At 41.9% G+C, this 24,051-nt stretch overlaps 2 protein-coding genes across 2 annotated transcripts in view; both read left to right on the plus strand.

Moving 5' to 3' along the window:
* Nucleotides 1-4,153, plus strand: part of LOC115119629 (protein tweety homolog 2-like) — a 159,242-nt gene extending 155,089 nt beyond the window's left edge. Inside the window, exon 15 of the mRNA XM_065012629.1 lies at nucleotides 1,683-4,153. Coding sequence (XP_064868701.1) covers nucleotides 1,683-1,763 — 81 coding nt within the window. The 3' untranslated portion in view covers nucleotides 1,764-4,153. The remainder of the gene's footprint in view (nucleotides 1-1,682) is intronic.
* A 270-nt stretch (nucleotides 4,154-4,423) lies between these two features.
* Nucleotides 4,424-16,369, plus strand: dnai2b (dynein, axonemal, intermediate chain 2b). The gene is made up of 13 exons (XM_029648488.2): nucleotides 4,424-4,564; nucleotides 5,195-5,385; nucleotides 5,732-5,893; nucleotides 6,470-6,591; nucleotides 10,527-10,669; nucleotides 10,921-11,034; nucleotides 11,612-11,751; nucleotides 12,003-12,125; nucleotides 12,300-12,523; nucleotides 12,711-12,846; nucleotides 13,042-13,188; nucleotides 13,388-13,606; nucleotides 16,115-16,369. The coding sequence occupies exons 2-13, from the start codon at nucleotides 5,203-5,205 to the stop codon at nucleotides 16,145-16,147; spliced, it is 1,746 nt and encodes a 581-aa protein (XP_029504348.1). The 5' UTR covers nucleotides 4,424-4,564; nucleotides 5,195-5,202; the 3' UTR covers nucleotides 16,148-16,369.
* Nucleotides 16,370-24,051: the final 7,682 nt, after the last annotated feature.

The following is a 24,051-nucleotide window of genomic DNA, read 5'->3' on the forward strand; positions in this document are numbered from 1 at the left end:
TTAAGTTGTTTAAATGGTTGTTGTAGTTGGTTTCTCAGGAGTTATGACGTGACAGTTTTTCACAAGAAATGACATCCACATGATGACATGTTTCCAGTTATGATTTTGATCATGATCATCAGTTTGATCAGATATCAAATCAAAGTTTGATTAGGGACGTATCAGAGAGAACTCTGCTAACGTTGTGCCTTTACCTGTCTGTCTAACATAGGTGTAGATTGTGACTCTTTACAGAGGGAATAGGATAGTGCGAGAGAAGTTTAACATAGGTATACTGTAGTGTACATGTTCATGCATTTAAGATGAGATGGAAGCGTGTTATTTAGACCAATGCCCAGGGGAAGATCTCACAGGTGTCACTTAGTTGGTAACTTTACTTCTCTTCAAAGGTCAGTCTCTCTCTCTCTCTTTCTCGCTCTCGCTCTCGCTCTCTGTCTCTGGTCCTCATGATAAATGCACCTTGTAATGGCAGCTATTTAGATCAATTATCCTCTCCTATCTCCTGTCAAAGGCCTGCTGTGCCTAATGGAATTTCATGAAGAGACATATCTTATGCATCGCATATATTATGGGTTTCTGAGCCTGTTTACATCTACTGTAGCTGCCTGCCATCCTTCCCATGGGAAGATGTATTTGTAGGTGACTGAATGTAAGGTTTATTACCTTTAGACTAATGCTGAGTCCCAAATGGCACCCATATGGCTCCTGTCAAAAGCAGTGGACTATATAGGGAATAGGGTTCCATTTGGGATGCATGATTGAGTTTTATACCGTATCTACCTCAGTGTTTTCCCCTGCCCTATCTCTCTACTACCAGTTTCTAGCCAAGAAGCTGTGATGATCTCACTGGTAATGTCATGTGGTGTCCTCTGGACACACCTACCTTCTACGGGGCGTGGCACTCTACTTTTTCAGCTAACAGCTTCTTTTATATTGTTTATTTGTTTGTTCGTTGTTTATATGTTTGTTTGTATTTGATTTCTTTCTTCTTTTTTTAATCAACTTTTGGAGGTATACACTCAGCAATTTAGAAACGGAGTAAGTTGTTTTCTGCTCCTCTTTGGACCTCTCTGTTGTCTGAAGGATAAGATAGACTCCCAGTTGCTTTTCCCCCTGCCTTCGTTTCAAATCATAAAATGTTCATTCATCTCCATTTTCATTTTGGTACTGCATTTTCTATTTCACATCTGGCATGGCTTTGAACTACCAACCTTACTGTTCAGGACATCATCATCATCATGGCATCATTATCATCACCGTCATCATTCCAGTTGTATGTTTGACCCAGTCAGGTCTGTCTCCCCCCGCTGTTGGGATTGTGGTGGTGTCACCTATCCTCACATCTCCCTGGGTTGGGACATTCAGAGACAGATCGGCAGTCCTATGTGTGCATGGCGTAAACCTTCCCTTCCCAGTATTCCCCCTGTTTCACCTACTGTCTGAGAAGGCTTGGTCCATAAGGAGGGGCCTACGGTGATGTCTGACTCCCAGTCCCCTCAACTGTTTTGTTAGAATGCTTGCATTAGGCACTCTATTGTCTTCCCTACCTCCCCTTTCTTCCTGTCTAGCTGGCTAAATACTGTTCTGAAAGAGTCCTGTGTTCTTCTATACTGATGTCATTCTCTATACGTTACCTGGTGTTGTCTCTAATTGTGTGTCCTGTGACATTCTGTTTCCCACAGTACTCCCCCAGCATGAGGGCTACATACCTGTCCATGACTGAGGACCAGATCAGACACTTTGGGAATGATTTCCAGGCATAGAGCTGCTCCTCCCTCCCTCCTCCTCTTTAATCTCTGCCATCACCAAGAGGGTTCTCAAACAGGCAAACACACATACACGCACAACTACTCCAGCAGTGTGTGACTTTGTGGCTGCTACACGGACCCACTTCTCGTCCAACTCACTGGACTGGACCAAGGCCTGATATGAGGAAAGGTGTGACACACACAGTTGTCCCATCCCAAACCCCAGAGCCCAGTGTGTATGTCTTAGTCACCATGACTCCAGCCCATAGAATTAGAATGATTCTATTATGTGATTCTATTCAATCTATTTCAGTTCTCTCTTGCTGTCTCCAGAGAATGCAGCAATGTAAAGCCCTACTATTCCACTTCCACATTGCATGTTGTGTCCACTGTCTGAAGGTGTAGTCAAAATAAATTCTGCCGAAGTTCTCTTGGAAATAACACTGAACTTTTCTAATAGCTTTAGATTGAAATATTTCAGTTTGTCTGCAGCATTTGTTTTAGGCAAGACCTTTGAAAATGTAAGATAGAGAAATGATATATATTTTTTATTTTCATTTCATTTGACCTATAACATCAAACTTACAACATGTCCTTAGGCCACCAATTCAGTATGTGAGTCCTCATATTTCCCAGCTCTTTGTGTAGTAGTAGTGTTGAAAAATTTTTTTTTAAATGGAAATTGTCATAATAATGATTTCTTTTAAAAACGCTAGCTTGATTCATTCACTCTGACGAGACAATAGTAACTTTTACAGGAAATTGCTTTTATAATGATCTATTGTTCAGATCCTAATGATATGATTAGTCTATTTTGAAATTAAACTTCTTCTAAAACATATGTTAAGAATGGAAGCATGTTTTTGTGCCTATAACCACTCCCTATTCACCTAAACAGATGTTCTATAATAGCTACTGTAGGTCTATGACTGTTAACTCAAAAGGAGGGACCATACTATGACTGTTGATACCTGATACTCCAACCATTTGTATTTGATGAAATTGGCCAAGAACAAGTACATCAGAAATGACATTCACACTCTTAGAACTGGAAAGTGTCTACTGTCAAAGGGTCCTCCTTTTGCCTCCACGGCTACAAACGACACATACTGTATATGCCATAATAGTACTTATATGTTTCCACATACACCTCAGACCTAAACCTTGTGAAGCACAAACCTAACCCTGACTGTATGGTAGGGCCTGGGATAGTGGCCCTACACTATGCCCTCCCTACACTATGCCCTCCCTACACTATGCCCTCCCTACACTATGCCCTCCCTACACTATGCCCTCCCTACAATATGCCCTCTCTACACTATGCCCTCCCTACACTATGCCCTCCCTACACTATGCCCTCTCTACACTATGCCCTCTCTACACTATGCCCTCCCTACACTATGCCCTCCCTACACTATGCCCTCTCTACACTATGCCCTCTCTACACTATGCCCTCCCTACACTATGCCCTCCCTACACTATGCCTTCCCAACATTTGGGGCGGCAGGGTAGCCTAAGAGTGTTGGACTAGTAACTGAAAGGTTGCAAGTTCAAACCCCCGAGCTGACATGGTACAAATCTGTCGTTCTGCCTCTGAACCGGCCAGTTAACCCACTGTTCCTAGGCCGTCATTGAAAATAAGAATAAGAACACTATGCCCTCCCAACACTATACATACATATACCCCTCTGTGTTGCATGCTCTTCTCCATTCAGAAAGTCCTGCACAGTGTCTGACACATGATTTTATGTTTTGAGCCATCATTTGAACAGACTAAGACATGTTACAAATATTGTTTGTTCACATACAGCAACTGAAGCACATATATACTGTAGTGTCTGTTTCAGAACAACTTGACTTCTGTATATAAATTATATGATAACAGATTGTCTTATTTTGGACTACCGGTATTCATATTTTCTTTTATGGTTGTCCCAATGTGCCATGGGTTGTGTTTTAAACCAATAAAGCCCTTGGGAGCGAGTTGCTCTGCCACAATATCAGATATTTTTTCAGAGGCCATTGTTATATGATGGCATTCAGTTGTATGTATATTGTAATAATAACATATAAACTTGAGTTTTGGTCATGACTTGGAAATTGCTGGAAACTATCATGGAGGGAGAAATTGTGTTCAGATATCAGTTTTAAACTGATCAATGATAATTGTCTTCCATTTTGAGAAACATAGTCGTACTCTTAATGAACATTCTGTTTTCATCTATTGTCAGTTCATGTTTAATTCTGTAGGGTTTTGTTATGTTATTTTATGTTGATTTATTTTTCAGTTTGAGTCCATGTGAAGTAGCACTGTCTTCAACCATTGAGAGTGGTGATTGATTTCTATGTATCCTCAGAGATGGGGTGTAATTGTAAGTTAATAAAATACTTTTGTGTAGCTAGTATTCTCATGTGTTTGGTGTATCTTCATTATGTTAATGCTTTGTGCACCTTTTTGCCTCCAACCACTGGGCCAACCCTAAGTTTGCTTTATTAAGTGGATGTGAAACATCACAAGCCTTGGGTAAATGTTATGACGACTTGGTTAGCCACACAGGTGTGGGCTTCAATGAAATGTAATTGTATGGTTACACCAATGACTATTGGTTACGCAGAGCTCCTGTGCAGAGCAGCCTTTGGTCCACTGACTCTCCCAGTGTGGGCGGTCATACCCTGCCCAGTGTGATATGTGTTGCTAGGATACGGTATGCTGCTACTTTTGTGTTGCGTTGAGAGTGGGGGAAATCCAAACATTTGAGGATACGGCAGGGAGTTTTGACGCTTCATTTCATTATCTTATATCCTCAAGAGGAAAGGTAAGAATATTTCATTCGGTTTATTGACAGTCGTTTGATTCGAACATTCAAAACAATAAGAATGGCATGTTAGATAATGTAGCTAGATAGCTAACGTTACATGATACTCTGGCTCAAGTGATGCTTAATTTACCGTTAACGTTATCTAGCTAACGTTAGCTACCCATGCATCGTCCGGCTGGAAAACGTTAGCTAGCTACTAGTAATGTTAGTCAGCTAACGACAACGTTAGCACACGTTGAACTCCCCACAAATAGATATCTCTTGTAAATGTGGCTACTTAGGCTAACCATCATAAGTTGGTTACATTGTAAAGTTAACTGAGACAAAGCTAGCAAACTGACACACATGTGTTGATTGATTGGAAGCTCGTCATTCACCAGTTTGGTTGACATTGCCACCTTGCAGGTAACCTCCCCTCCCCTTTTGAATAGGGTTAATTCTTTTCATCAAGAGCAGTTACTGTAACCCTGTACGGTGTAATATTCATCCAGTCACTGCACCTTTTTCTATTGTTTGTGTTAATTCCATCGTCAGGTGAACTAATCCTTGACTTGTGTTGGTAGATAAACAAGTAGGCCCATAGCCTAACCTGAATCTATCCTCTCTCTCCAATCTATGTCCCGATAGCACTCACAATGGAGATAGTTCATGTGTACACCAAGAAGCGCAATGAGTTTGGGCGACAGTGTAATTTCTCTGATCGGCCTGCTGAGTTGCATGTGGACATCCTCCCTGATCCTTCTCTGGCATCCAACTTCATTGAGAGAGACCCTTGCGATATTCCCATACAGTGCACACAAGAGATGTCCGAGCATGAGGTGAACATTGTAGACTAACACCCTGTCACCTGTAACATAAAAATGTACGACAAGTAAATAGATTTGATCATTCCCTGGTACGTGTATTATCATTTATTACACAACCTAAACATTTCACAAGACTTGAGCAACACACACCAATTTTAATTGGGTATGTTGAGTGTCATGATATCAGCAAAGTTTGTGTTAGATACAAACAGCTTCTGCATCATTATGAGATAATAAGCAGCATCTGGCAGCCTATGTACATTTCACTCCCACACTATTTATTCAGACTGTCTGTAACCAGGCCACTACAGCCGTGTGTGCTGAATCCTGCCTGTCCTGCCTGGCCCTTTCTTTGTAGGTGAACACTGAGCGTTTTGAGTCAGACACCAGGGGGATAAACCATGTGGAGGGAGGCTGGCCCAAGGACGTCAACCCTCAGGAGATGGAGCAGACCATCCGCTTCAGGAAGAAAGTGGAGAAAGATGAACATTATTTCAGCACCATCATGCAGCTGGGCAGTGTGAGTGTGTCCCTAAATCTACATTGTCCCAGACTAGGGGTGTTAACTGGCCGTAAATCTACATTGCTCCAGACTAGGGGTGTTAACTGGTCCTAAATCTACATTGCTCCAGACTAGGGGTGTTAACTGGTCCTAAATCTACATTGTCCCAGACTAGGGGTGTTAACTGGCCGTAAATCTACATTGCTCCAGACTAGGGGTGTTAACTGGTCCTAAATCTACATTGTCCCAGACTAGGGGTGTTAACTGGTCCTAAATCTACATTGCTCCAGACTAGGGGTGTTAACTGGTCCTAAATCTACTGTACATTGCTCCAGACTAGGGGTGTTAACTGGTCTTAAATCTACATTGCTCCAGACTAGGGGTGTTAACTGGTCCCAAATCTACATTTCTGCAGAGTAAGGGTGTTATAACTGGCCCTAAATCTACATTGTCCCAAATACATGTATTAGCTGCTACAGTAGTTTAATAGATGGAGAGAATAACCAGTTCTGAAAGGGAGAGGTGGAGAGAATAACAAGTGCTCCTTTCCATCTCTTATCAGAGCCCTCCTCTGTTCCTCCCATTCTAACACAGAATATGGAGCATTGCATCAAACAAAACAATGCCATCAACATCTACCAGGAGTACTTTGAAGAGGAGGAGGTGGTGGAGGAGTCCGAGGAGCAGCCCTCAGCCAAAACCATCAATGTTTTCAGGTGCCTCCCTGACTTCTATTAACCTATCGTTCAACAGTGTTAGACTTGCATAACAACAACAATGGTTGTAGTTATTGCCCTCATAGAATCCATTAATTATGATATTGTTATTTAAGGCTATATTACCAGTGTCTGGTGTCTCTCTTAAGTTAGTGGAACAAAAACAATTATTGTATGGGACAATATAACGTTTTTGTGAAATATAATATATATACAGTGTAGAGGTCGACCGATTAATCGGAATGGCCGATTTAATTACGGACGATTTCAAGTTTTCATAACAATCGGTATTTGTGGACACCGATTTGGCCCAATTTTTTTTTTACACCTTTATTTAACTAGTCAAGTCAGTTAAGAACACATTCTGATTTTCAATGACGGCCTAGGAACAGTGGGTTAACTGCCTTGTTCAGGGGCAGAATGACAGATTTTTACCTTGTTAGCTCCGGGATTCATTTTTGCAACCTTCCGGTTACTAGTCCAACGCTCGAACAACCTGCCTTAGATTGCACTCCACAAGGAGCCTGCGTGGCAGGCTGACTACCTGTTACGCGAGGGCAGCAAGAAGCCAAGGTAAGTTGCTAGCTAGCAATAAACTTATCTTATAAAAAACAATCAGTCTTAACCTAATCACTAGTTAACTACACATGGTTGATGATATTACTAGTTTATCTAGTGTGTCCTGCGTTGCATATAATCGATGCGGTGCTTGTTAATTTCTCATTGAATCACAGCCTACTTCGACAAAGAGGTGATGATTTAAAGAGCGCATTTGCGAAAAAAGCACTGTCGTTGCACCAATGTACCTAACCATAAACATAAATGCCTTTCTTCAAAATCAATACACAAGTATATATTTTTAAACCTGCATATTTAGTTAATATTCCCTGCTAACATGCATTTCTTATAACTAGGGAAATTGTCACTTCTCTTGCGTTCTGTGCAAGCAGTCAGGGTATATGCAGCAGTTTGGGCCGCCTGATTCGTTGTGAACTGTGTGAAGTCCATTTATTCCTAACAAACGCCGTAATTAATTTGACAGAATTGTACATAATTATGACATAACATTGAAGGTTGTACAATGTTACAGCAATATTTAGACTTAGGGATGTCACCCGTTAGATAAAATACGGAACGGTTCCGTATTTCACTGAAAGAATAAACGTTTTGTTTTCGAAATGATAGTTTCCGTATTTGACAATTTTAATGACCAAAGGCTCGTATTTTTGTGTGTTATTATGTTATAATTAAGTCTATGATTCGATAGAGCAGTCTGACTGAGTGATGGTAGGCACCAGCAGGCCCGTAAGCATTCTATCAAACAGCACTTTCATACTTTTGCCAGGAGCTCTTCGCAATGCTTCAAGCATTGCGCTGTTTATGACTTCAAGCCTGTCAACTCCCGATATTAGATTGATGTAACCGATGTGAAATGGCTAGCTAGTTAGCGGGGTGCGCGCTAATAGCATTTCAAACGTCACTCGCTCTGAGACTTGGAGTAGTTGTTCCCCTTGCTCTGCATGGGTAACGCTGCTTCGAAGGTGGCTGTTGTCGATGTGTTCCTGGTTCGAGCCCAGGTAGGAGCGAGGAGAGGGACGGAAGCTATACTGTTACACTGACAATACTAAAGTGCCTATAAGAACATTCAATAGTCAAAGGTATATGAAATAAAAATCGTATAGAGAGAAATAGTCCTATAATTCCTATAATAACTACAACCTAAAACTTCTTACCTGGAAATATTGAAGACTCATGTTTAAAGGACCCACCAGCTTTCATATGTTCTCATGTTCTGAGCAAGGAATTTAAACGTTAGCTTTCTTACATGGCACATATTGCACTTTTACTTTCTTCTCCAACACTTTGTTTTTGCATTATTTATACCAAATTGAACATGTTTCATTATTTATTTGAGGCTAAATTGATTTTATTGATGTATTATATTTAGTTAAAATAAGTGTTCATTCAGTATTGTTGTAATTGTCATTATTCCCCACCCCCCCCAAAAAAAAAGAATTGACCACTTAATCGGTAACGGCTTTTTTTTGGTCCTCCAATAATCGGTATCGTATCGGCGCTGAAAAAAAATCATAATCGGTCGTCCTCTAATACAGTGCATTCGGAAAGTATTCAGACCTTTTGCACAATTTGTCACGTTAGTCTTATTCCTAAAATGGATTACATTGTTTTCCCCCTCAATCTACCCACAGTACCCCACGACAAAGGATAAATGGGCTTTTAGAATTTTTTGCAAATGTATTAAAAATAAATTTAAATAAATATTTACATAAGTATTCAGACCCTTTGCTTATGAGACTCGAAATTGAGCTCAGGTGCATCCTGTTTCCATTTATCATCCTTGAGATCTTTTACAACATGATTGGAGTCCACCTGTGGTAAATTCAATTGATTGGATATGATTTGGAAAGTCACACACCTGTCTATATAAGGTCCCACAGTTGACAGAGCACGTCAGAGCAAAAACCAAGCCATGAGGTTGAAGGAATTGTCCGTAGAGTTCCAAGACAGGATTGTGTCAAGGCAAGGCAGATCTGGGGAACTGTACCAACAAATGTCTGCAGCATTGAAGATCCCCAAGAACACAATGGCCTCCATCATTCTTAAATGGAAGAAGTTTGGAACCACCAACTCTTCCTAGAACTGGCTGCCTGGCCAAACTGAGCAATCGGGGGAGAAGGGCCTTGGTCAGGGATGTGACCAAGAACCAGATTGTCACTCTGACAGAGCTCCAGCTCCAGAGTTCCTCTGTGGAGATTGGAGAACCTTCCAGAGGATAACTTCCAGAGGATAACTATCTCTACAGCACCACTCCATCAATCAGGCCTTTATGGTAGAGTTGCCAGACAGAAGCCACTCTTCAGTAAAAGGCACATGACAGGTGCGTTTTGGTACCTAAATTACTCTCAGACCATGAGACAGAAGATTCTCTGGTCTGATGAAACCAAGATTGAACTCTGGACTGAATGCCAAGCGTCACGTCTTTAGGAAACCTGGCACCTTCCCTACGGTGAAGCATGGTGGTGGCCGCATCTTTCTGTGGGGATGTTTTTCAGTGGCAGGAACTGGGAGACTAGTAAGGATTGAGGGAAAGATGAACAGAGCATAGTACAGAGAGATCCTTGATGAAAACCTGCTCCAGGTTACTCAGCACCTCAGACTGGGACTAAGGTTCACCTTCCAACAGGACAAAGACTATAAGCACACAAAGCAGGAGTGGCTTCCGGACAAGTCTATGAATGTGCTTGAGTGGCTCAGCCAGAGCCCGGACTTGAACCCGATCGAACATCACTGAAGAGACCTGGAAATAGCTGTGCAGCGACACTCCCCATCCGATCTGACAGAGCTTGAGAGGATCTGCAGAGAAGAATGGGAGAAACTCCCCAACTACAGATGTGCCAAGCTTGTAGCATCATACCCAAGAAGACTTGAGGCTGTAATCGCTGCAAAAGGTGCTTCAGCAAGGTACTGAGTAAAGGGCCTGAATACTTACGTAAATGTGATATTTACCGTTTTTTATTTGACATGAATTTGGAAAGATTTGTAAAAATCTGTTATTTCTTCATCATTATGAGGTATTTTGTGTAGATTAATGATAAAATCCATTTTAGAATAAGGCTGTAATGTAACAATGTGGAAAAAGTCAAGGGGCCTGAATACTTTCTGAATGCACAGTACATATGTTTTTAGTTAAATGTATTTGTTTTCTTTTCATTTTGAAAATATAATGAATTGAAAGTTATTTGTTAATGTAAAAATAGAAATGTACAGATTTTAATGGTTGTCTCATTAGGTTTGGGGTGGGGTCGCTAGAAATTCTTATGAAAGAAATGGGGTCCCCAGACATTCTGGCAGAAAAAATGGGGTCCCCACTACTTTAAGTGGTTTTACATCGCTGTTGTGTTTTGATCTTCCAGAGACCCGAAGGAAATAAAGCGCACTGCCACCTGTCTGTCCTGGCATCCTGATGGCAGCTGTAAACTGGCTGTGGCCTACTCTTCACTAGGGTTCCAGAACATCTCTCCCGACATGAGCTATGATTCATATATATGGGACATTGGTAGGTGTAAAACATTCCTTACCCCAGGATACTTCAACTGGTGACTATCAGGGAGAATGAAGAAAAAGGAACACTGTTTCTGCGTGAATCTATATATTTCATTTGATATTTGTCTTTCTAACAGAGTGACTATCATTGCAATAGCTCTCACAGTGAGACTAACACATTTTCCGCCCTAATTGGTTGTTCAGAAAATCAATGTAGACTACGATGTCTAGTAATCAATTGAATCCCGTCTGTTGCCTCTTCAGAGAATCCCAATAAGCCAGAGATGACCCTGAAACCGGTCTCTCTACTGGTCTGTCTGGAGTACAACCCCAAAGACTCTCACATCCTGGTCGGAGGCAGCTACAATGGCCAGATCGGTGCGTCCTTCAACAGCACAATGTTCTCTCCTTTTATTCTCCAGAGAGTGTCATGGTTCCTGTCAGCTCGGTAGCTGTACAGAACATTGGGGGTATGGTCAGGCCATCATCTTACTCTGACTGTCTTTCATCCTTTTTCTTTTCTGTTTGTCCCATTTACCCCAGGATCGTACTGTTTAAAGTTAATATTCCGTTTTTTTCTATTGGAAATTTCATAATGCTTTGAGTTATGTAAGTCCAGGTCTGGATGTGTTTGTGTGGATGCTCCCTTATTTACACATTGTAGTATATTGCCTCAGGATTTTGTTCAGGCTTTGACAGCTCAATATGAAATTCAGAAATTAAGTTCTGTGTTATATGTGCCTGTGTAAGATTTGGGTTCAATTCCATTTCAATTCTAGTCAATTCGGAGAGTAAACCAAATTCCTATGCCAAATGTTCCTGATTGAAGAGAATTGGGCTTTCAGTGTACTTCCTGAAATGAAATGGAATTGACCACCAACTCTTGTGTGTGTGCGCGCCCGCTTTCATGTGTGTTTGGGAATGTACACTAAGTAAAATGTCTTTGTCTGAGCAGCTTATTGGGACACTCGCAAGGGGAGCCAGCCGGTGGAAATGTCCACAATAGAGCACAGCCACAGAGACCCTGTCTACAAAGTCATCTGGTTGCAGTCAAAGACAGGCACCGATACCTTCTCTGCATCTACGGACGGCCAGGTGAGCCAAACCTACAAATTAAGCAATAATGATTAAAGACCTTTGTCACCTTAACCTTTCTCAAGCCCAGCAGGCACAATAGGTCAGAGGAGTACAAAATGCTCATGGGCAGTGAAGTCTGATACTCTTGGTCTGAGATGGGTACACTTTCTCTGACCTTAAACTACCATTTGGCCGTACCCAGAAGTTATGTAATAATACGTCTATTGAAGGCAAGTAGACTGAGTTGACCCCTGTTCTCTGTCAATAAGGTGCTGTGGTGGGACATCCGTAAGATGAGTGAGCCCACAGAGAGGCTGGTACTGGACCCCAACAAAAAGGGCAACCTGGACAATGCCTTGGGGGCAATCTCACTTGAGTTTGAGACCACTATGGTGAGGAGTATCTCTAGACTGGACTATCCCTTTGTTGTTTCACTGTTGATGAATTAGGAGTATGGATCAGCCTAACATATTCTTGTATCACCTGGAGTAGGAGATCCAGTATATTATTTATTTGTACAAAAGTAAGACCTACAATTGAACATGATGTTTTCTCTTCTTATTCAGCCCACAAAGTTTATGGTAGGGACAGAGCAAGGGCTGGTAGTCTCCTGTAACCGCAAGGCCAAGACCCCGGCAGAGAAGATAGTGTGTACGTACAGCGGTCATCACGGCCCAATCTACGCCCTGCAAAGGAACCCTTTTTTCCCCAAGAACTTCCTGACCGTAGCCGATTGGACAGCCCGCATCTGGTCCGAAGACATCAAGGAGTCGTCCATCATGTGGACAAAGTAAAGGGTCCCTCTGAAACATAAAGCAGATGATATAGCTACTTCACAGATAGATTCAAAGTCTTTTTAGGTTCTGATAGATTCATAACACTCTTTAGGTTCTAATACACATAAGCAGTGATTTGGCATACAACTCGCCTCCTGTAATATTGACCTATTGTAAAATGACCCCTGTTGGTTGCCATAGATACCATATGGCCTATCTGTCAGATGGCTGCTGGAGTCCAGTACGACCCTCTGTGTTCTTCACCGTCAAAATGGATGGGACGCTAGACGTTTGGGACTTCCTCTTCAAACAGAACGACCCCACCCTCAGTCTAAAAGTATGTCCCTTGAAACACCTGTCTGTATTCTCAAAACACTTTGTCCAGCCTTCACTCAACACCTGCCAGGCCTAAATGACCCTGGGGAATCCTGTTCTGTTGTGTTGGGTTGTTATCGTTGGTAGAATTCTTGTATGGTCATGTCAAAGAAAATGTCCGCCATCGGATAGACAATGAAGTTCTATTGTATTCTAGGTGTGTGATGAGGCTCTGTACAGCCTGCGGGTGCAGGATAACGGGCGCTTCCTGGCCTGTGGCTCTCAGCTGGGCACTGCCACCCTGCTGGAAATCTCCCCAGGGCTGTGTACCCTCCAGAGGAACGAGAAGGCCCTAGCCACTGCGGTGAGAGACACCCTCTACCTCAGAAATCCATCTCTGCCCTAGCCTGGTCCCAGATCATTGTGGTGTGACATTGACCATAGGAGTTGGCCAGACAACACAAACAGATCTGGGAACAGGCTACCCCTGCCCAGCTCTATTCTACTCTTTTCTCTCCTCACCTATCTATACTATTGGATTGACTCAGTGTGTCTTTGGTCAGATGTTTGAGCGGGAGACCAAACGGGAGAAGATCTTGGAGGCGCGCCACCGTGAGATGCGTCTGAAGGAGCGCAGCCGCTCGGAGCAGAGCAAGGACGAGGACACTAAGGAGGGAGACGGAGAAGAGAGCGTCGAGGAGCTAGCAACTCGCACGGAGGCAGAGTTCTATGAGATAGTAGAAGCTGAGCTGAAGAAGAGAGCTAAGGAGCAAGAAAAAAAGGTTAGAAGGGATTGAGTGAAAAGAAAAATAACATTCTGAACTTCCTTCAGGTTGATAACTTTTTACTAATTCAATCAGTTTTCCACATTGATTCAACTTCATCCATTGATTTTTGTTGTTGAAATAATGTGAAGCAATGTTGATTCAACCAGTTTGTGCACAGTGGGTTTTTATTAATCTGTTTATAAACTCAGCAAAAAAAGATATGTCCCTTTTTCAGGACCCTGTCTTTCAAAGATAATTCATAAAAATCGTCAAAAAACTTCACAGATCTTCATTGTAAAGGGTTTAAACACTGTTTCCTATGCTTGTTCATTGAACCATAAACATGCACCTGTGGAACGGTCGTTAAGACACTAACAGCTTACAGATGTTAGGTAATTAAGGTCACAGTTATGAAAACGTAGGACACTAAAGTTGCCCAGCTCATCAGCGTGAACGTACCTTAGGCATGCTGCAAGGAGGCATGAGGACTGCAGATCTGGCCAGGGCAATAATTTGCAATATCCGTACTGTGAGACGCCTAAGATAGAGCTACAGGGATACCGGATGGACAGCTGATCTTCCTTGCAGTGGCAGACCGTGTAACAACACCTGCACAGGATCGGTACATCTGAACATCACACCTGCGGGACAGGTACAGAATGGCAATAACAACTGCCCGAGTTACACCAGGAACGCACAATCCCTCCATCAGTGCTCAGACTGTTCGTAATAGGCTGAGAGAGGCTGGACTTGGGGCTTGTAGGCTTGTTGTAAGGCAGGTCCTCACCAGACATCACCGGCAACAACGTCGCCGATGGGCACAACACCCACCGTCGCTGGACCTGACAGGACTGGCAAAAAGTGCTCTTCACCGACCAGTCTCGGTTTTGTCTCACCAGGGGTGATGGTTGGATTCGCATTTATTGTCGAAGGAATGAGCTTTGCACCGAGGCCTGTACTCTGGAGCGGGATCGATTTGGAGGTGGAGGGTCCGTCATGGTCTGGGGTGGTGTGTCACAGCATCATCGGACTGAGCTTGTTGTCATTGCACGTAATTTCAACGCTGTGCGTTACAGGGAAGACATCCTCCTCCCTCATGTGGTACCCTTCCTGCAGGCTCATGCTGACATGACCCTCCAGCATGACAATGCCACCAGCCATACTGCTCGTTCTGTGCGTGATTTCCTGCAAGACAGGAATGTCAGTGTTCTGCTTTTGCTAGTGAAGAGCCCGGATCTCAATCCCATGGAGTACTTCTGGGACCTGTTGGATCGGAGGGACATTCCCCCCAGAAATGTCCGGGAACATGCAGGTGCCTTGGTGGAAGAGTGGGGTAACATCTCGCAGCAAGAACTGGCAAGTCTGGTGCAGTCCATGAGGAGGAGATGCATTGCAGTACTTAATTCAGCTGGTGGCCACACCAGATACTGACTGTTACTTTTGATTTTGACCACCCCTTTGTTCAGGGACACATTATTCCATTTATGTTAGTCACATGTCTGTGGAACTTGTTCAGCTTATGTCTCAGTTGTTGAATCTTGTGTAAATATTTGTATGAACATAAAATGTTAAGTTTGTTGAAAATAAATGCAGTTGACAGTGAGTGACATTTCTTTTTTTGCTGAGTTTATGTCTTATGACTGAATTAGTTGGCTATTTCAGTAGCATAACAAACATCACCAGCCTGTATTGGCATTCATCTGGCAATACATTAACATGAGGTGGCCTATATACAGCATGAACTTAGACACTATGTTCTGTGCACCATGGCAGCTCTGATGATCTTATAGTTGATCATGTGTGGATGAAGTATAACTACATGGGTTTGTCTCATCTGAGTGTCAATATGTCCCTCCCTGCTGTGATAGTAATTCAACTGTATCTAGAGGGCAGGTGCAGGCCATAATTGAACTCCCTCCCGTGAAGATGTTTGAGAACTTCAGGACAATAGCTGGAGAGAGGCTCATGTCAGAGTGACACGTTATATCAAAGAGTTAAAGTTCCTGTTTCATATACGTTGTCAAGGGTTTATACATTTAGAGGGGGCTGGTGAGGAGGTCCGGATTTTGTTTAAAATCTATAGCCGTATGACACAGAAATCAAAATGTTTCTTTTTTTGACTGAAGTCATTGCTGATCTCCTCCTGCCTGTATAACATCACCTGTCAAACGTAGCTGCACCTCTTTGTACAAGGGTAACAAATTGCCCCTTGTTTTGGGCCAGTGCCCCATTAAGATTGGAGACTATAAAAAGCTACTGTTAACTCGTCTAGAGAAAGAAAACTCAACCTGTAAATCTGACTGTAAATATCCAAATGCAATTTTTTTCCCCCAGTAATGATGGAAATATTTTAGAATAAGAAAAATAGGAATTAATTAAATAGATTGTTGGTATTTTTTGTACCTTTCTGTGACGTTAAAAAGCTATGTATACTTCTAATGTAATTGTCAATTACTTACAGATACATACAGTAGATTCTGTGCTCAAACTGATGCTGTAATATCATTGTGTCGCCCCTCTCAGGAGAAAGACGTGTGTGAAGAGAAAGAAGTCTGAGAGAGAACACCTTAACAACACCATGTTCCACATGCTGTTTGAAATGTAATCTTGAATCAATCGAATAAAAACAGCAATGTATTTTTTATTAACAAAGAAATAGACGTTCTCAGTGAGTCATGCAGAACTCATTAACAGGATTGAGGTCCTGTTTAATTATTGTTATTTATAAATCATTATTAGGGTTTTCTTCATTGATTAAAGGAAATGTATTTTGCTGTGTCTTGGGATTTTGACATTTGTTTCCTTTGTAGAAATCATGAAGATGGGGGGGGCACATTGTATGAAATTAGTCATATGCCAAGCCTCAATGAATGTCAGAGAGTCTTGGATTGTAGTTATTTGTGTGCAATTTCAAGAGCACAGTACAGGCTGCACAGTCTGACTCATTAATTATAACAGTGACTCATTCAAAGTGAGTGCAGTGTGACATTGAAGACCTTGTTGAGGATAGAGGGAAAGGACCCATAGATGGACCATTACCATTCCAGATTTGGGATGGAGATGCTTTTGGTTGGTATGCAGTTTCACCCAAGTACCCCTGACTGCAGTGTGCAATTCGGGCTGGGCTCAATGTGGGCGGAGTCAAATGTTTGACTCCGCCCATGTTTTACCCTGACTATTTTTTTGTGCTGTCCATCTGAGGTTTGACAGTCACACTGAATACAAATGTATTTCATTAGAAATATTATATAAAGTGGTACCAGCAGATGTTTTGTAACACTTTGCTTCAGGACAAGCTACTGATATTGTTGCAGTGAACAACAGACTTATGTTTGTCATGTACTTTTCAAATTGTGTTGATAAATGTTATAACTTTGTAATATTATTTCATTGAGCATATATATACAGTTACTACCTATCCTGATTTATAATGCCATTTACTTTCCTCATGAGAATGGAGACAGACTATACCATATAGACATACTGGCAAGCTGAATGTGCTTTGTACATTAAGTTATACTAGCTCCAGTAAATAGATCAGAGACTCTGGTGACTTCTATCTATGTCAACTTTACTAAACAACATAACACAATTGAAACAATTAACACAGTAGACAAAAACAAGGCATACATTGAAAAAACACAGAAAATCTATGATCAAATTGATTACATAACTGTACATGTAAACCTAGGCTTACTGCTCAAGTAGGCAAATTTGTCCAAATAAGATTCCCTCATTGTGAGCAATTAGATAGATCACGTGCAAATGGGTGCTAAATTAACGCAATGCTAACATTGGTGGTAGTAGGTCATATAAAAATATGCCACTGCACTGGTATAACATGAATATTACAAAGTACATTATGCATAATGACAGTCTCTCTTCCATTGTTTAGATTTTTATTCATGTAGGTTAGGTTCGATTAACATTCGCTTTTGTTGATGTTGATACCTTCGAAGTTTACCTTAAATCTTTTGACCTTGAAGAAGGCGGGAAGGGTTCGGGTTAAATATGTTTGACACCGCCCACACGTAGGCCGGCCCCGAGGTTTGACTCCGCCCACATTGAGCCCGGCCGCGAACTGCAGCTCATCAGGTTGTGTGGTAGGCCTAGCTGCATTTCAATCAGTTACAATTCCGGCATAAAACAAATATGAGAATTGTCATTTCATTTAGCTCTATAAAAGTATGTTTGACTTTCATTTCCAGACTAAAATATTAAATTCTATGTTCTATTTAGTATTGAGGGCAAGCAATTGCGGCACCGTAATTTGGAGAGATGTTAGTGCAATTCTATGCGCCATCGATTTATCCACCAGATGTCGTCATTGGGCCGCGGCAAATCGAAGAAACAGCTATTTACTCTGGTGCTTTACGCACCTCTGCCTGTCTGTTTAAACTACCTACTGATCTCTAAGGGTATCCAGGAACAACACACGAGTCGTCAGATACAAGAAGCGAAGGGGAGAGTGAAGGGAAAGGGAAGTCAACAGTGGACACCTGCCATTCTCCGTCCGCATCCTCGTATGTCTTCAAAGACATGGGCGAAAGAACAAACTAATTATTTCTGTAAACAGAATAGATTAAATGGAATGGAGGCTACTCGTTTTACGCTGTTATATCAGACTTGTTCTGTAAGAGTGCACTTTTGGCGATAGGTGTCTATTTAACCGTAAGTAAATTAGAACTATTTTGAGGAAGGGTAGAGGTTTGTAGGCTAGTTGTCGTCGTCAATCGAGTTCGACATTGGACAAGCCATACAGGTAGGTAGAGAGGGGTCGTGCAGGTATTAAGCAGGATGTCTGACCGATTGTCCAGTTTAGCCACTATTTTCCAACAATCGAGGACACTCCAACCACCAGTGGCCATGAATGACACAGGCGAATCAAAAGACCAGCAACTGACAGTAAGTACGATAAACTAGCGTAGCCTGCCTACACTTTGTCACACTTCTGTACTATTGCTGCGAGAACAGTAGTGTAGTATCGCCTACCTTTATGGGGACATTTTAATTGAATGCCACGTGGAAGGTGTGACTAGATAATTGTGTAGACTACTGTAGGCCAGATATTCCCAAACTGCTGGTGTACGCGCAATGCCGGGGGAACGCCAAATAAAAATGTCATTCACAATTTTTAAAAATTATATATATATATTTTTTTCTTCACATTTTCAAACAGTACATTTATATTGTCCAACGGGCCTATGCATTTGGGTGAGTTTTTTTACTCGCCAGAGTAGCCTCGTTTTCACTGGCAAAAATAAAATGAAACCATCTAGTGTTCAGCGAAATAACAACACAATGTCAAATACAGGTATCTTAGTCAAATAATGAACATCACATTAACCGTTACTCTCTCGCGGGAAACCATCACTCTTGGGCAGACATTTAGAAACGAAACACGACGGTTTGAAAATAAGCCACGGGAGTTTTTTTGAGCGAGAATAAAGAAGACTTTCAAGTAGTAAGACATGTATAAAAGCATCAGATACCATTAATAAGAAGGGTCTAGAAGACTCTTATATGGTGAGCTACCGAGTGGCTGAGAGAGGCAAGCCCCACACTATTATGGTGGGCTTAATTCTTTCAGATATGGCTGGGACAATGCTGGGAGAAAATACCAAAACAACCATACAGACAATGACTTCATCAAACAACACTGTTTCTCGACGCATAAGTGACATGGCAGGAGATGTTTTGAAACAATTACTGCTTCACATACAAGCCAGTGAATGGTATATGTCCGTTACGTTTATGGGGGATGGGGGGTCAATTAAGGAAGACATCTTCTGAAAACCACTGGAAACCAGGACAACAGGAGAGGATGCTTTTAAAGCACTGGACAGCTTTGTGACATCCAATGGACTTTGGTGGTCAAGATGTGTTGTACTGTACTGATGGCGCAAGAGCCATGACAGAGAGACAGTGGAGTGGTAAAGCCGCTTGCAAGCATTTGCTCCGATGCCACTTGGGTACACTGCAGAATCCACCGAGACACTCTTGCTGCCAAGGCCCCTGAACTCTCTTTTATTTTCTGCATTATGTAATGATATGGGCAGCGACCATTGTAACGCTTTTACAACATACAGAAGAAGTGCGCTGGTTATCAAGGGACAAAGTATTGACGCGTAATTTTTTTTTGCATTGAGAGACAAGTTAAAAGTTTTCTTTACTGACCATAATTTTCACTTGTCTGACCGCCTGGGTGATGTTTTTTCTCTCCTGAATGACCTGAATCTAGGATTACAGGGACTCTCTGCAACTATATTCAATATGCGGGACAAATTTGAGGCTAAGAAGTTGGAGCTCCTTTCTGTCTTCATTAACAAGGACAACACACAGGTCTTTCCATCATTGTATGATTTTTCGTGTGCAAATGATCTCAAGTAGAGGTCGACCGATTATGATTTTTCAATGCCAATACCAATTATTGGAGGACCAAAAAAGCCGATACCGATTAATCAGACAATTTTTTTATTTGTAATAATGACAATTACAACAATACTGAATTAACACTTATTTTAACTTAATATAAAACATAAATAAAATCAATTTAGCCTCAAATAAATAATGAAACATGTTCAATTTGGTTTAAATAATGCAAAAACAAAAGTGCTGGAGAAGAAAGTAATATGTGCCATGTAAAATATGTGCATTGTAAAAAAGCGTTCAAGTTCCTTGCTCAGAACATGAGACTTCCATATTCCAAGGTAAGAGGTTTTAAGTTGTAGTTAATATAGTATTTATAGGACTATTTCTCTCTATACCATTTGTATTTCATATACAGTGCCTTGCGAAAGTATTCGGCCCCCTTGAACTTTGCGACCTTTTGCCACATTTCAGGCTTCAAACATAAAGATATAAAACTGTATTTTTTTATGAAGAATCAACAACAAGTGGGACACAATCATGAAGTGGAACGACATTTATTGGATATTTCAAACTTTTTTAACGAATCAAAAACTGAAAAATTGGGCGTGCAAAATTATTCAGCCCCCTTAAGTTAATACTTTGTAGCGGGGATGGTGTGTTCAGGGTGATGAGCTGTGTTGCTTTTACGCCAAACATAACGTTTTGCATTGTTGCCAAAAAGTTCAATTTTGGTTTCATCTGATCAGAGCACCTTCTTCCACATGTTTGGTGTGTCTCCCAGGTGGCTTGTGGCAAACTTTAAACGACACTTTTTATGGATATCTTTAAGAAATGGCTTTCTTCTTGCCACTCTTCCATAAAGGCCAGATTTGTGTAATATACAACTGATTGTTGTCCTATGGACAGAGTCTCCCACCTCAGCTGTAGATCTCTGCAGTTCATCCAGTGATCATGGGCCTCTTGGCTGCATCTCTGATCAGTCTTCTCCTTGTATGAGCTGAAAATTTAGAGGGACGGCCAGGTCTTGGTAGATTTGCAGTGGTCTGATACTCCTTCCATTTCAATATTATCGCTTGCACAGTGCTCCTTGGGATGTTTAAAGCTTGGGAAATCTTTTTGTATCCAAATCCGGCTTTAAACTTCTTCACAACAGTATCTCGGACCTGCCTGGTGTGTCCCTTGTTCTTCATGATGCTCTCTGTGCTTTTAACGGACCTCTGAGACTATCACAGTGCAGGTGCATTTATATGGAGACTTGATTACACACAGGTGGATTGTATTTATCATCATTAGTCATTTAGGTCAACATTGGATCATTCAGAGATCCTCACTGAACTTCTGGAGAGAGTTTGCTGCACTGAAAGTAAAGGGGCTGAATAATTTTGCACGCCCAATTTTTCAGTTTTTGATTTGTTAAAAAAGTTTGAAATATCCAATAAATATCGTTCCACTTCATGATTGTGTCCCACTTGTTGTTGATTCTTCACAAAAAAATACAGTTTTATATCTTTATGTTTGAAGCCTGAAATGTGGCAAAAGGTCGCAAAGTTCAAGGGGGCCGAATACTTTCGCAAGGCACTGTACCTTTGACTATTGGATGTTCTTATAGGTACTATAGTATTGCCAGTGTAACAGTATAGCTTCCGTCCCCCTCCTCGCCCCTATCTGGGCTCGAACCAGGAACACATCGACAACAGCCACACTCGAAGCATCGTTACCCATCGCTCCACAAAAGCCGCGGCCCTTGCAGCGCAAGGGGAATAACTACTCCAAATCTAAAAGCGAGTGGCGTTTGAAACGGTATTAGCGCACACCCAGCTATCTAGCTAGCCATGTCACATTGGTTACACCAGCCATTAGGCTGATAGGCTTGAAGTCATAAACAGCGCTGTGCTTGTGAAGAGCTGCTGGCAAAACGCACTAAAGTGCTGTTTGAATGAATGATAACAGGCCTGCTGCTGCTCAGTCAGACTGCTCTATCAAATCAGACTTAATTATACCATAATAACACACAGAAATACCAGCCTTTGGTCATTAATATGGTTGAATCCAGAAGCTATCATTTCGAAAACAAAACGTTTATTATTTCAGTGAAATACGGAACCGTTCGGTATTTTATCTAACGAGTGGCATCCCTAAGTCTAAATATTCTTGTTACATTGCACAACCTTTAATGTTATGTCATAATTACGTAAACTTCTGGCAAATTAGTTCACAATGAGCCAGGCAGCCCAAACTGTTGCATATACCCTGACTCTGCGTGCAATGAACGCAAGAGAAATGACACAATTTCACCTGGTTAATATTGCCTGCTAAACTGGATTAGTAGTTATAACTAGTGATTATGATTGATTGCTTTTTATAAGATAAGTTTAATGCTAGCTAGCAATTTACCTTGGCTTCTACTGCATTTGCGTAACAGGCAGGCTACTCGTGGAGTGCAATGGTTAGAGCGTTGGACTAGTTAACTGTGCGGTTGCAAGATTGGAACCCCTGAGCTGACAAGGTGAAAATCTGTCGTTCTGCCCCTGAACAAGGCAGTTAACCCACAGTTCCTAGGCAGTCATTGAAAATAAGGATGTGTTCTTAACTGACTTGCCTAGTTAAATAAAAGGTATAAAAAATTTTTTTTTGAAATTGGCGCCCAAAAATACCAATTTCCGATTGTTATGAAAACTTGAAATCGGCCCTAATTAATCGGCCATTCCGATTAATCGGTCGACCTCTAATCTCAAGCTTACAGACAATGTCAAATGTGATATAGCGATTATGTGTGCAATTATGGGTGCGCATTTATGCAGGTACTTTCCCAAAACAGACGACATAAACAACTGGATTCATGAACCCTTTAACACCCCGGCCATCCTGCAATCTAAGCTTGATGCCCTCAATCTCACACAAATGAAAAATTAACCTACCAGGTACAACCCCAAATCCGTAAACATGGGCACCCTCATAGATATCATCCTAACCAACCTGCCCTCCAAATACACCTCTGCTCTCTTCAAACAAGATCTCAATGATCACTGCCTCATTACCTGCATCCGTAATGGACCTGCGGTCAAACGACCACCCCACCATCACTGTCAAACACCCCTTAAAACACCTCAGCGAGCATGCCTTTCTAATAGACCTGGCCTGGGTATCCTGGAAGGATATTGACCTCATCCCATCAGTATAGGATGCCTGGTTATTCTTTAAAAGTGCCTTCCTCACGATCTTAAATAAGCATGCACCGTTAAAAAAAATGGAACCAGGAACAGATATAGCCCTTGGTTCACTCCAGACCTGACTGGAACTCAAAAAGTTCTGGGACACTGTAAAGTCCATGGAGAATAAATGCACCCCCTTCCAGCTACCCACTGCACTGAGGATAGGAAACTCTGTCACCACCGATAAATCCACTATAATTGAGGATTTCAATAAGCATTTTTCTACGGCTGGCCATGCTTTCTACCTGGCTACCCCTACCCTGGTCAACAGCCCTGCACTCCCCACAGCAACTCGCCCAAGCCTCCCCCATTTCTCCTTCACCCAAATCCAGATAGCTGATGTTCTGAAAGAGCTGCAAAATCTGGACCCCTACAAATCAGCCGGCTAGACAATCTGGACCCTCTCTTTCTAAAGTTTTCTGCCGGAATTGTTGCAATACCAGCCTTTTCAACCTATTTTTCCTATCTTCTGAGATTCCCAAAGATTGGAAAGCTGCCGCGGTCATCCCCCTTTTCAAAGGCGGTGACACTCTAGACCCAAACTGCTACAGACCTATATCTATCCTACCCTGCCTTTCTAAGGTCTTCGAAAGCCAAGCTAACAAACGGATTACCGACCATTTCGAATCCCACCGTACCTTCTCCGCTATGCAATCTGGTTTCAGAGCTGGTCATGGGTGTACCTCAGCCACGCTCAAGGTCCTAAACGATATCATAACTGCCATCGATAAGAGACATTACTGCGCAGCCGTATTCATCGACCTGGCCAAGGCTTTCGACTCTGTCAATCACCAAATTCTTATTGGCAGACTCAACAGCCTTGGTTTCTCAAATGACTGCCTCGCCTGGTTCACCAACTACTTCTCTTATAGAGTT

Source organism: Oncorhynchus nerka, linkage group LG28, assembly GCF_034236695.1.
Source record: "Oncorhynchus nerka isolate Pitt River linkage group LG28, Oner_Uvic_2.0, whole genome shotgun sequence".
NCBI lineage: Eukaryota > Metazoa > Chordata > Actinopteri > Salmoniformes > Salmonidae > Oncorhynchus > Oncorhynchus nerka.

Excerpts from the sequence above, each read along its gene's own strand:
- dnai2b (XM_029648488.2), top strand. The coding sequence starts at position 5,203 with ATGGAGATAGTTCATGTGTACACCAAGAAGCGCAATGAGTTTGGGCGA. Across the intron at positions 12,126-12,299 it reads TTGAGTTTGAGACCACTATG|CCCACAAAGTTTATGGTAGG; the intron begins GTGAGGAGTATC and ends CTTCTTATTCAG. Across the intron at positions 12,847-13,041 it reads ACCCCACCCTCAGTCTAAAA|GTGTGTGATGAGGCTCTGTA; the intron begins GTATGTCCCTTG and ends ATTGTATTCTAG.